Raw genomic sequence first — 13790 nt, 5'->3', positions numbered from 1 at the left:
GAGTCAGCCCAACAATTGCTTTCATTATTTGCAGCTGTACAAAACAAATAAGTTGGAGAGAAATTTCGAGAGGTGCCAAATCCAATCCCATTGATGTGAGTGAGCAGTGTTTAGTGCTGCACACATGAAGCCCATGAATTACAGCTGATGACTCCTCAGCTTCACCTGTCACCTTTGCTAAATGAGCAGATCTGATGATACTCCTCAAAATAACAAAGTAATTAAACTAGAAGTGTTTTAAAGTGCTCCTTCCTAAGCATCCACAGTAACTACTCACCACATACAAATTGCCTGCAGAGAGGGGTTCTGATTAGATTAAAGGCAGCTCAGTGCAGGGTTTGGACAAGCTGGAACCACAGCTTGTAATTGTGAGGAACAGTTGGGCTGACAAACCATAAAAGCCTCCAGCTCTCTCCATCCATACTCACGTAAACCACCAGGAGCTCACCTAGGGGGACAATGCTGAGATGGCACAGGGACACAGGGCAGCCTGGAAAGAGCCCAGAGGAGGCAGAGATAGATCACAGAATATCCTGAGATGGAAGGGACCCACAAGGATCATCCAGTTTGAGCTACAGACCCCCCAACAATCGCACCCTGATTGACCAAACTCTCCTGGAGCTCTGGCAGCCTCGGGGCTGTGCCCATTCCCTGGGCAGTGCCAGCACCCTCTGGGGGGAAGAATTTTCCTGATCTCAAACCTAAACCTGCCCTGGCACAGCTCCAGCCATTCCCTGGGTCCTGTCCCTGTCCCAGGGAGCAGAAATTGGTGCTGTCCTTCCACTCCCCCTTCTGAGCATTCCTTCCACCTTCCTGTTTTCCTACCCAGTGCTCTGGAGACAGGGAAGAAATCCTGGCTGTGTTCACTTCCAGAGAAATGCTGTAATGGCTCTGGAGTGCAGGAAGTGCTCCCTGAGCCCCCTGGGAGGAGGGGAAGAGCTGGGGTGGGCAGGGGGACCACAGAGAGCTGTGTCCAGCTCTGGCCAGGGCTGCTCCCCTTTCCTGAGGGCTCATCCCACAGCCCCTGGGTGCCCTCACTCCTCTGACCCCCAGCTTGGCCTGAGGAATGTGCCCTGTCCTGGAGATGGCCAGAGGAGGAAGGAAAGCTATGTCTGGAGCGCTGATGAAGTAATCCTGTCTGGGAATCATTGGAAACACTGATCTGCAGCCCTGCAGCTTTTCTCAGGAGACCACGCTGGGGGGAGAGGCAAAGACAGCTTCATACCTCACATTTTTGGATTTTTTTCGTTTCCCCCTAGAGTCTTTAGGGCTCCTTTTTTGTGCATCTTGTTCCCACTGGGTCTGCATATTTCCTAATCATGGAGATGTGCCAGGTCCTCTCTTTCCCAGAGGAATTGCCATAATTTGGATCAAGAAATAACAACATTCCCAGCCTTTTTTCCATCAACATGAGATTACCACATTTCCTAAATACTTCAAATTGTGCTTGAGTGCCTGGCAGATGATTGCAGATGTTGCCACCTCCTTTCCCAGATTTCATGTTTATTTTCCATGTAGGTCTGAGTTCCTGGCTTATCAGCCAGTCCCAAAGTGAGGACATGTCCCCTCAGTCCCCAGCTCAGCAGCAGCATGGGCTGGTGACATCCCTGGCACTCCTTGGGACTCTCTGTGGTGTCAGAGGGAAACAATGGCCCTGATTAATGAGCTGCCACTGCCCAAGACCAAACAATTTTGACCTGGAGCTGCTTTCTGTGACCCCTTCCCATAAATCTGCAGCTGATCCAGTGATCCAGGTCACAGCCAGCCAGGAAAGGCCATGGCATTGCAACTCCAGGGGCTGCCTTGCAGCAGGTGCAGGTGAGCCCCAAAGGTGATGTTTGGGTTGCAGAAAAGCCAAGGAGAGGTCACAGGGCTTGTGTGTCAGCACCCAGAGCAATCAGGTGGCCTTGCTGATTGCAGGAGGAAACCAGGGCGACCCTGTGCCACCTAAGCAGGAAATGCTGATGCATCTGTGGCTGAGGAAAAGCCTTGTAGGAACAAATCCCAAAAGCTGGGTCAAAGCCTTATCTTATCTGCAAACACTTTCTCCACTTAGCAGTTGTTTTTACTGCGCTGTTGTTGACGTCTCCCCGCTCCAGAGTAATGATTTAATTTTTCGTTGTTGTCACTTTGGATCATTTACACCCCAACTGCTGCCTCTGGCTGAGCCACACTCAACTTCCATTTGCAGCAGGCACAGAGGAATGGCTGGGAACTGCTCCCCTCTCTCATGACTCAGCTGAGCAAATCCTGCCTTCCCTGGCTGGGAAAATCAATGGGAACAGGAATCCTGTTGCTTTGCCAGAGGTACTCTTGGGTTAACACTTGCATTTGAATATCCTGAAGGAACCTTTGCCATGTCTCCTGATGAGTTTGTGATTGCTAATTTAATTCTGGATGAACTTCTTCAGCTTCTGCAGGAAGGGAAGCTTTGGCTCTGGCCTGGAGCTTGTCAGCTCTGTGCCCACCCACAGCAGAGCCACCCTGGGGGACTCCTGGTTATTTTGACATGGAAAACCACAGGAAGAGAGGCTTCTAGTAACCATTCCCCTCAAACAAACAAAGGAAATAGAAAATCTTTAAAAGCTGATGAACCGTTTTCCTTATAAATAGTTCAGCTGGAATAGCAGGCAAGGGAGAGAGTCCTGGACAGAGGTGGTGAGAGGCTGAACCCCTTCTCACCTCCTCCTCCTCTAGGAAAAGTGGTTTAGCACAGTGGAGATGCACAGGAAAAGATGAAGGGTTTAAAACTTCACTGACAAATTATTATCCTCAAAAGACACATGGAGAATTGAGAGAGCAAATAACCTGACCCAAAGCAGCCCCCTGAGCACGGGAAATGGGAGAGGGGCACTCAAACCACAGTAGGTTTAGAGGGGAAGTTTTCCCCAAGCAGTCCTGACCCACACATTCCCCACCTGCAGCCCCTCATGGGGGCCTTTGCCCTCTGCATTGACTCAGTTCCCATCAGTGCCTCAGTACAGAACTCAGCAGCCAGCAGAAAAGACAAAAATTGAGATTTTGTCTCTGACTTACAGCCAAGACCTTCCCCACAAGAGCCTCCCTTCCCCTCTGCTGGGAAAGTCAATGGCAGCAATAACATTTCATTTAGAAGATCTTGCATTGTGCATAGAGAGCACAAAACATTTCATTAAAGTCGAGGAGAATCAAAAATCCTATGTTCAAATTCACAACAAAAAGAGGGGTGGAGATGAGTCTCTTTAGTTATTTGCTACTGTCTTTTTAAACCTTTAAAATAATAGAAAACCACTTGAGTGTAACAAATGAAAGCTGATTCCAGGAGCTGAAGACTTAATAAAAACACCAAATATTGCAAGGCTTGTGATCCAATAATGCTGGCAGTGCTGTGGTGCCTTCTCTTTTCATGGGGGTAACCTTGAAATAAATCCTAAGATGATTACAGGCCATTGGTTTAAACACACATGGCTTTTCAGTGAATCCCTGAGCTCTCCAATTCCAGCAAAAATAGATTTCCCTGGGGACAGAAGCATGAAAATGCCCTTTGAAAGGGACACCTGCTCATTTCCAGGTGTACAGCTGGGAGGGGAGAGCATTGTCCTTTCCTGGGAGTCATTTCTGCAGCAGGGTTTGGAGGGTCTGCCCTGCCCAGGTTTTCCTGGGAGGAGGGCAGGGGACAGCTCTGCCTCTGCACCCCCCTGTCTCTGGTGGTCACCTCTCACTGGTCACAGGGCAGGGTGTGGTGTGTGGACAGCCCCAGTGTTCCTGAGGGTTCCTGGAGCTTCTGGTCCAGTCTCTGCCAGGCAAGCACAGCTCACAGGAGCATCCTCAGCAATGGCAAAACAGATTTTAAACGCTGAGGCAACGCAGAGGGCAAAGGCCCCCATGATGGGGAATGCAGCTGTGGGTCAGAAGTGCTTGGGGAAAACTTCCCCTCTAGACCTACTGTGGTTTGAGTGCCTCTCTCCCATTTCCCGTGCTCAGGGGGCTGCTTTGGGTCAGGTTGTTTGCTCTCTCAATTCCCCATGTGTCTTTTGAGGATAATAATTTGTCAGTGAAGTTTTAAACCCGTCATCTTTTTCTGTACTGTCACCTCCTCCTTCCCTGATTCAAATCAGCTCCAAACTCTGACTTCCAAGGGGCCCTGAGGTGCCCTGGGCCCAGCTCTCTGCACAGGAGTGCCTTCACATCGTGAGGAGTCCATGGAGCTCACCCATGTGCACAAAGCTGTTTGTGTGCCCAAACCCTCATGCCATCCCTGCCCTAACCTGCCTCATTTTGCTGCCAGCACAGCCCTCTCTGTGATTTCCTTGCCATCTGAAGCAAAGGCTCTGTGGGCTCTGCTCCCCCAGCTCTCCCTGTGGCCAAAAGGGATCCCCAGATCCTTAATCAGGGACCACATTGAGCTGTCACTGAGCCCCACCCAGGCACAGCCAGGCTCACAACCATCTGTGAGGGCTGTGCCAGGCAGAGCTGCAGTGCCCAGAGGATGCCTGGAGGAAGGCTGTTACAATTAAGAACAGAGATTAAAAATACTTTTTATCCACTCTCACTGCTGGGCCCAGTATGGAGCATCAGGCTGTGCGTGGGAGGGATCTCCCTGTGCCAAGTGAGATGGAGTTGGAAACCATCTGACAGAGAGGTGAGGGAGGTCACCCATTACCCTCTGCCTGGGGAGCCTCCCATGTTTAATGTTGGCCCTGCTGCAAAATCAGATTATCCCAGGAAAAGCAGTTTTCAATATATTTTTCTCCCCTGGATAATGTATCAGTCAACCTTTCACATTTGGCTCCCGAGGATTTGTGGTTGTGCTGTGTTTGCGGTTTTCAGCGCCGAGAGCAGAATGTTAAAGCCTGAACTGGAGGTAGGAATGAACTCCCAGATCAGAAATGGTGCAGTGAGGCTCTGGGCAGAGGCTCTGTCCTCACCTGTGTCGGGATCTCTAGCTTGTCAGAGTGACCCCGAGAAGAGTTCCAAAGTCTCTTTTCCCAGCCTGGTGCTTGAAGAAGGAGTCAGGGCTCTTCATTTCTCGCTCTCAAGGTTGTTTATTGTTTCTTATCTGTAAAATTCTTTCTCCTGCCCTGCCGAGGTCTGTCCAGCAGGACAGTTCCAGGCACTCTGCCTGCCCCCAGGGCAGTGTTATGTCTTTATACTAAAAACTACATGTACAATGTTTACAGTTACTTTCCAATACCCATCACCTGTGTTAGACAGTGAGCTTCTACTCTAAACCAATCTGTGAGTGCCACCATCACAGCAGAAGATGGAGGCCAAGAAGAAGAAGGAGAAAGGCTGGACGCACCCAGATCCCTCCATCTTGCCTCCTGAACCCCCATACCAAAAACCCCAAAATCTACTTTTTCACCTTGTGATAAATTTGCTATTATTCTACTTAAACTGTTGTGGCTTTGCTGATCTTCACCTAAGGTTGGTAACTTGCTCCATGGGTCATAATCAAACTCACAGGGGCATTTTGGGCTCTGTGCCTGGGTTTCTGAGCCCCCTGGCAGGGGTCTGGGCTGCTCAGGACAGCCAGAGGGATGTCCTGGGTCCTGACAACCTGGGCTCTTTCCAGGGGCATCTCCAGGCTGGAGTTGCTGCTCTTGTCTTGCTGGTGCCAATGTGTGCTGGCAGCAGCCAAGGCAGGTCAGGGAGTGAGGAGCCTGAGCAGAGGTGTCCCTCCCCTGAGCAGCCTGTCCTTCCCCCTGGCTCACACAGGGGATGTGCTGCTGAGACCCCTTTGTGCTGCTGAGACCCCTTTGTGCTGCTGAGACCCCTTTGTGGCGCTGAAGGAGGCAGAGCCTCTGCCAGACCTGCAGGATTGTCACACCAGCACCTCATCCCAAACCATGCCAGGGCATCTAGGAAAGGATGTGCACCAGGAGCACACCCAGAGCAGGGTCAGCTGCACAGGGGATGGCAGGGACAGCTGTGGCACCCAGGACTCTTGTGGCTCTCACAAGGAGTTTTGCCATGGTCATGACACAGTAATGATGGCTCGCTTTTAATTTTATGTCCCTTGTAGCCCTAGAGCAGGACCAAACTTATTTATCAGGGAGGAGAGGACAATGTTCTCTTAGCCTGGGCATTGGAATCTGAGCAGTGCAATCAGAGCACTTCAGCTGCAGCAGGACCCAGCCCAGCAGGTCTGCCTCCCCACCCTGGGCAGGCTGTGGGTCCTGGCTTTAGGGACAAAGGCTGGGGAGCAGGGCTGTGGAAAAGAGGGGGTGCACTGCCAGGAATGTGCTTGATTCTCCCTTGCAGCATCCTAACACCTGCATGAAGGCATGAATCTCCTCAGACAGAGAGAACAAATATGAAAGTGGAGCAGATCCATCCTCCTCATCCAACACACCCTGGGGCTTTGCCTCCTAAAAGTCAAGTCTAGCTCTAAAGGGGCCAGGGGATGTTAGGGATATTGTGAGGTCTCACTCTGTCAGTTTGGCATTAGGTGTTCTGCCCTAGCACAGCCTGACCTTGCCCTTACAACTCTCTCTGTTTTGCACTCAAAATGTTCTTTTCCCAGCCCACTCAGCAGTGGTGTGGCAGAAGGGGCACAGGCTGTGTTTATATAAACCCTCTGTCACCTGCCAGCAGAGACCAGATGTGTGTGGCACAGGAATTCTCCTCCTGTCCTCCGTGGAGTAGAAAAGCACTGAAATTCCACTTTGCTTATTCTGTTCTTCAGCTCCCGAAGCCAAAATAAACTTTGGGCAAGAAGTAACTCAGAAGCAAAACCAGAATAATTGAAAAATACTTTTCTTTCTCTTAGCAAGAATGGTGTCAAATGTTGTAAAAGCCTGAAGATTCTACAGTCAGAGCAGAGCTCAGGCTCTGACCCCAGACCCTCTGACAGTGCCACACTTGCTCATGAGAGCTCCAGAGGCACCAGCTGAGCCCCCCCTAAGCCCTAAGAAGGCACAAGAGGAGACAAACAATTTTGTTTGAAACCCCAGGATTTTCTAAGTCCTGGCTGAAGTCACAGCATCAACAGCCCAGAGCAGATCCTGGGAGGAGCAGTGTCCTGGGAGAGCTACAGGGACCCCAGCCCCCCTCAGCTGGCAAATTCATGGCATTTGACCGACAAATTGGAGGCTGTTGGCCATATCCTGGAGCATTTTTGCAAAGCTCAGCACAGTCAGTCTGAGGGAGCTGTGAAATGCCTCAGCACCATGAAAGAACCTGTGCCAAGCTCAGCCCATTCCCAGTGGGAATTGGCTCTGCCTGGAAACCAGAGGGGCCTTGGAGCCAAGAGCAAGGATGGGCTTGCCTGGCAGTGGCTCCTCCTGCAGAGTTTGGGGCTTTTTCTGTTGGTTCTCAGCTCAATGTGGTGCTGCTCCCTGTGTGTGCCATCCTGAGGGTGTTGAGGAATGGCAGTGCTTCCCAAATAAATGGGAACTGCAGGGCTGGAAGCCCCAGCTGCTCTGCTTGCCCAGCGTGCCATGCAATGGCAGCTTGGAGGTGCTAAATAATGTCCCACAGAGCCACTGGAGGGAGTTGGGGTTGGGCAGACTCCAAGGACCTTGGAGATGGAGCAGCAGTGGCAGAACAGGGGGAGTGGGCTGGATCTGTCTCTGGTGGCCAGCACTGGTTCTAAGTCTCAGCCAGGGTCTGTAGGGAGGGTCAGGGGCTCCAAGCGCAGTCCAGCACCGTGGTGTCCGGGCAGGATCCCCTCTGGAGGACTCTGTGGTGCCATGAGGTTATTTGGCACCTGCTGAGTTCCTGATAGGAGCTCCAAGAGCTCCTGGAAGAAGCCAGAGACTCCAAAGTGGGAGTGAGTCACTGCCCACGCTGATGCCAGGCAGAGAGCAATTTACTGAAATCAAGCAGCTCAGAGATGAGAGCAGAGAGGTGGGAGCAGGAAAATCACTGCTTTGTGCAGTTGAAAAGTTAAAGCCTAGTGTTTCTCTCTCTGCCAGATATGTTATCTCCCTGTCTGCTGCAAATAATGCCCGTGCTGGGAGCCCAGGGAGGATTTCAGGATTTCAAACTTGCCTTATCAAGTTTGAGGCACAGGAGAAGAGAGAAATCTGAAGAGCAGGAGGGGAAAGAAAACACAGCTTTAATGTCAGAGCTTTGGAAGTGGAGATCCTTATCAGAGCCTGGTTTCTCCTCTCCTTGATTATGTTACTTTGAATTTGGACAAAGCAACCAGCCTGGCCAACCTGCACTTCTGGTTCTTCTCAGTATCACTTTTTGAACATTGTCTCATTGTAGATGAACACAGATTGTCCCTGGGGACAGTTCCACAGGCAGGAGACATTTCCTGGGCCAGGAGATGATGAGAGAGACCTTTGTCACTGCTGTCATTAATGCCCCTGGTCATCAGAGCCCTGACAAAATCACAGATTCCCCTGGGAGCATTATCCCAACCACAGTGCCCACAGAGCCTGGGGTTCAGCTCAGATCCAGGATTTGGGAATGGTCATTTGGGAAACATCAGGTCTTCAATTTGCCTTTAATATCACAGCTGCTGCACAGAGCTGTTCCCCAGAATTATTGTTTTCTCCCATTAATTAAAATGTAATGTATGAGCTCACCCATCAAATTACTTCCCAAGGACCTGACTCCTTCCATTTTTATATGTGTGCAAAATCCTTTTGACACAGATCTGTTCTCCTAAATCTGCAACAATTCAGTAATAAAGCTGGCTCAAAACACTACTGGCACAAATGCAGGTGCTTGGTGTCAGAAAAGAAAGAGAGGAATAAAGGAAACAAAAACAAACTGAGGGCATCTCCTGGCCAAGCATAAATGCAGCACTGTGTGGGCCCCCAAATTAGGAACTATTTACAAAACAAAGAGTTTGTCTCGAGTGCATTGTGCTGCTTTGACACCACAGAATAGCCCGTCTAAACTAATGATGGTTTCTTCCTTTTTTGGGGTCAGGTCTCGCTGAGGAAGAGCTTCTTCAAAAACCAAGGCTGAGCATTTCCAAGGACCAAATCGTCATCTCACCAGGAGACACCCTAAAAATAAAATGCTGGTAAGGATTGCTCCAATAAATGCTGGATTTTTGTCCTTGTATTGATTGGTTTGGCCCAGCAGAGCCCCAGGACAGAGCAGAGCCTGATGCTGGGCCAGCTGGGAGCTGGGGCTGTGTGGAGGGAGCTGGATGGGCTGTGACAGAGCAGGGAGCAGAGTCTGGGGTCAGCTTGGCCAAGTTCTTTGTGTTGTGTTGCTCAGGGGCCCAGGCAAAACCCTGAGTCAGCACAGGGGAGAGCTCGTGGGAGTAGGATGAGCTGTGCTTGAGGACATGGCTGGAAATCCTCTCTGAAATAGGGACAGATTCAGCTCCTCTGCAGGTAAAATCACTTCTTTGCTCCCTGTCCATTAGGAAACAACAGAGATCACCAGGAACTGCCACCTAGCCCATCACAGGCACTTAAATAAGCAGCAGTCACTGTGTGTACATTCAAAGCCCCAGCCAGTTTAAACATAACATGTTCTTTAAATCAAATTTAACCAGGATTTGTGAAAGACCAAAGTGTTGCTGCTGTAAATCACAGCAGTGCCTCAGTGATGGCCCAATGTGCGCCACCAGCCATGCAAGGACCAGCAGGATTTTGGTGCTGACAGGGAGAGGATGCTCTGGGAACAGGGACACAGCTGACACATGAGGAAGGAGCAAACCCAGAGCACTCTGCTGTGCCAGAACACGCAGCAGCTGCTGGGTCCCACAAAAGGCCTCAGACTGAGATGGATGGAGGTGTTACTTGTTCTGGGTGGGATTTTTACACTTCACTGCTGCCAGAGGACATTTCTCAGGTTTTTCTCTGAGAGTGTTGTAGGAAAAAAGCCCAAGGTAACACAAACTCTCACAATTTCATTCTCTCTCACACACACAAATGGATTTTACACCTTCTTGCAAGGTTCCCTTGGCTGGCGCCACTACCTGGATGGGAAGATGAATCTAAGCTTTAGGTTTCGCTGACACATCCCTTCTGATTTTTGTCCCAGACTATTTAATTCTTTGTTATAGTGAAAGGTGAATGGGCTCAGACTGTGTAAATTTGGGATGTTTTCTGGAGTGTGAGACAGCTTTTTTCCAAATCCCTCCAGCTTGCCATGTGGCTTAGGAGGTCACAATAACCTTCCAGTGGTATTTTTAGCTTGGCAAACAGCAAACATGATGGCAATAAAGTCTGAGCAGTCTTTTAACATCTCAGTGGTGCTCTCCATAAAACCTGTATGGACTCAAAGTCCCTGGGGTGCCCCAGGCCAATTAAATCAACATTTCCCAGCAGTTCTCCATCCCCCACCTTTTTAATCTGGAGGACCACCCTACTTTTCTTGTATCACCAAATCAATAAATAATTGAAAGAGTTATGAGCACTTCAGTCTCACATTGCTTTATGGATGCAAAGCAAGAAATCCCCATGACAGGTCTGAGAAACACAAAAGGATGTGAGCATGGGGTGTAACATGGGACCAGGGCCTGGAGCACTTCAGCTCTTTGGTTCCCATGATTCAAAACCTGGGAAGAGAAGGAAAGTGTGGTTTCTGAATGCAAGAGTCCCTGGATCAGCCCCTCTGGGGATGTCTGCCCTCCTGCCTCCTCTGCCGCGTTCATGGGTTAGCTCCTGGCCCAGGGAACTCTGGAATTCTTTGTGCTTCCACGGGCATTTGGGCTGTGTGGGGCACAGCACGGGGCACAGCCCCAGCAGGCCTGTGGCAATGTCCATCCTCCCTTCAACTCTGAGCTTTTGGGGTTCTTGGCCAAGATTTCCTGGTTTGTGATAGTGGAGCCAAAGCTGCTGCTGCCACTCCCTTCTGGCAGATGTGTGAAAATCCCAAAGCAACAGCCAAAGGCTTCACCTTCCACCAGGATAATGTATTTTAAGGGAGAAAGACTTAAGGAAGCCCAGGTGTGAACTCCCAGTGCTGCCCTGCAGAGCCACCAGAGCTTGGATGGACACCAGAGGGGTGTGGGTGACGAGGGGCAGGGACACGGTGACGTGCTGGGAGCTGTGTCCGTGTGAACTGGCTCTGTTCCCTACTCCAGACCAGCAATCCCAGTCCTGGAGTCACCAGTGACGTTGGTAGGGTGGGCCCGAGCTCTGGGTGCTCGGAAGGACAATGGGAAGCTGCTCTGACGTGGGGTGGGGCTGTCCAACCACCAGAGCATCCAAGAACAAGGGCGAGGCTGCTCAGCAGAGAGGATATTCCCCCTTTTCCAGTGCTCCCGTCAGCCTGGTGCTGGGAATAACCTCAAGGGCTCCACGTCCGCCTCCTCTCCAGGAAGGCGACAGGGGGACGGGCAGGAACGAGGGCCAAGAGGATGTTTGTGGAAATGTCACTGGATGTCCTGGCAAACGGGCTCTGACTGCACCTATTGCACCCCTGCAGGCCACTGGAACTCTGAGTCCTTGGCTAACTGGGAATTTCACACTTTGGGCATTGCCATCTCAGTCTGGGTCAGCGTGTCTGGGCTGGATTTCTCCCTGGCAGCACCGAGCTGGAGAAGTCCGGGGGTCTCACTCCTTCCTCAGCCCAGCAAATGCCAGTGGGAATTCTCTGAGTGAGAAGGGAGAGCCAACCCCCTGTTCTCGGGAATAGTGCAAACACACACACAACTCCCAACTCCCTCTCTCCAGCACAACACACACAACTCCCTCTCTCCCACACCAACTTTTCCCCCAGGAAAATCCACAGGAGATTAACCCCCACCCCACCTGTTTCCACACTAAAAACCAGTTTGCTACAAAAAAGACCATCATCTTCATCTCCTAGGCCTGTGTGGTAGCTCTGGTCCATCCCCAGAGCCCTCAGAGGGAGCTCCAGGAGCTCCTGCTGCCATGCCCTGATGCTTCCAGCACATCCAGCTGTGACTCAGATCAGCTGGGAGCTCTGGGTCCCACAGCAGGTGACACCCAGGCCCTGCTTTTTGTCCTGAACTCCATGGAATTGCATTTTTCATGAGGTGTGCTCAGAGATCCAGCAACAGAAGGGTTCAGCTGGGGCGAATGTCTCATCCTCTGCCCTCCTGGCTTGATGGTCTGGCTGCTGCCACAAGGGGAATTGGAAAAAATGTGTCCTGAGCAGATATTCCCAGACTTGTAACCTGATTAGTTTCAGGCCCTTCACAAAAATCAAGACTGAGTCACTGCTGATTAAGCAAGAAAGGTGATGAAAAATTACATAAATATCCTCCTCTCTCCATGCAGCCTCAGTGCAAGAAAATATACATTAATTTAGCAGTTAAAATATGCAAAATCCTCCTTCTTGAACAAACATATAATTTTATCTGATGCTTTGTAATGTTTGAAGTGGCTAAAATACAGTGTTATAGAAACAAACTTGTGTTCAGGCGGTGTGTTAGAAGAGAAATTAAACTTTTCTCCAGGAGTTACTGCAGCTCCCATGGAGCATTTCAGGAATGTCTGGAGAACAGTGTGGGGTGATCCAGCTCAATTTCTGATGGGTGGAAGTGCAAATAGGAAGTATCATTCAGGTTTGGTGTGTGGAGGGGTGACTAGTGGGTTAGCTGGTGTAAAGTTTTCTGGGTCTCCTAGGAGGCTGGGGGAGAATTGGGCCAGGGAGATGAGTAGGGAAAGTATTAGTACAAATCCTAGAATGTCTTTCATAGTGTAGTATGGGTGGAAGGGGATTTTGTCGCAGTCTCGGCAACCTTTACAATATTTTTGGGAATGACAGTGGTAGGAGCAGTGGGAAGGAGTGGCCAGGAAGGAGGCCCATTTTTGCCTGAATGCAGTGTGATTTGGATGTGCTGTGGTGGCAGGGGAGCCCCGTCGGTGAGCTGGCAGCTGAGGGAGGACAGCCCGCGGGTGCACGTGAGCGGCTGCCGCGACGCGCCCGGGCTGGGCTGCAGCCAGCTCGTCCTCAGGAGAGCCACGACCAACGACACCGGCTACCTCAGCTGTGCCCTCAGCAGCACCCCCGAGCACCAGCGGCTCGTGGCCAGCATCTATGTCTTTGTCCAAGGTAAGGATTCTGCTTCTCAAATGGTGGTGGGCTCTGGGAGCTGCCTGAGGCAGAACCAGCAGTGCAGGGGCTTCCATCTCTCTGCTGGCCCAGGAGGGAGCAGCAGCTCTGACACTCTGAACAGACCAAATGCATCTGGGTGTTCATGGCAGCTGAATTCTCAGGGACATGGATGTGAGAACCAGATTACCCATCCTGTTCAGTTCCAGGACTTGAAAGCTGGATTGTCCCATCAGTTTAGTGTCCCAAATAACAGATACTTCTCAAACCTCCTTTCCTTTTAAGACTAAATTCTTCAATCCTAAAGGACTTTGCTGTCACATTGCTTTTCCAAAGATTCATCCTGAATGCCAAAACCCTCTCTCTTTCCCTTCCTCCCCAGGCATGGACCTTCCCAGCAGGATACTTTGCAATTCCTCCCCTCCTACACGTTTGTCCCTATATCTGTGAGACATTCCTAGCAGAGCTGGGTGACTGCATTGGACATATTTTACTGTAAAAAGTGTCCCATTGCTCATTTTTGTTCCCTTTGAGCTCCCTCTCCCCCATATTTCAGAATCATTGAGTTCAGATCCAGGAATTAATGGAAGCAGGAACTTCAGAGGAGCATGGTCCTCTGTGATTAAGTGAATGCAACCTATTGAACCACCATTCCAATAACAGGAATTTTTGTTAGAATATTCCCCCCAAATGCTGAGTTTTTTTCAAATCTACTTGACAAATGCATTACTAAACACTGAATCATCTTGGATCTTCCAAGCTGAGATTGTGACTCCTCAGATGAAGGAGATGACTTTTAGTGCCTTGAATAGGAGATGACATGAACTCCTCTGGTGCTGGATAGGCTCAGCCTTCGCTTTCCCACA

At 50.4% G+C, this 13790-nt stretch overlaps 1 protein-coding gene across 1 annotated transcript in view; it reads left to right on the top strand.

The window, feature by feature from the left end:
* LOC132079830 (vascular endothelial growth factor receptor kdr-like) overlaps positions 1-13790 on the top strand; it is a 130288-nt gene that overhangs the window by 27680 nt on the left and 88818 nt on the right. Inside the window, exons 2-3 of the mRNA XM_059482649.1 lie at positions 8869-8965; positions 12722-12924. Coding sequence (XP_059338632.1) covers positions 8869-8965; positions 12722-12924 — 300 coding nt within the window. The remainder of the gene's footprint in view (positions 1-8868; positions 8966-12721; positions 12925-13790) is intronic.

Source organism: Ammospiza nelsoni, chromosome 15, assembly GCF_027579445.1.
Source record: "Ammospiza nelsoni isolate bAmmNel1 chromosome 15, bAmmNel1.pri, whole genome shotgun sequence".
Lineage (NCBI taxonomy): Eukaryota > Metazoa > Chordata > Aves > Passeriformes > Passerellidae > Ammospiza > Ammospiza nelsoni.
This window is presented reverse-complemented; position numbering and strand designations above follow the sequence as displayed.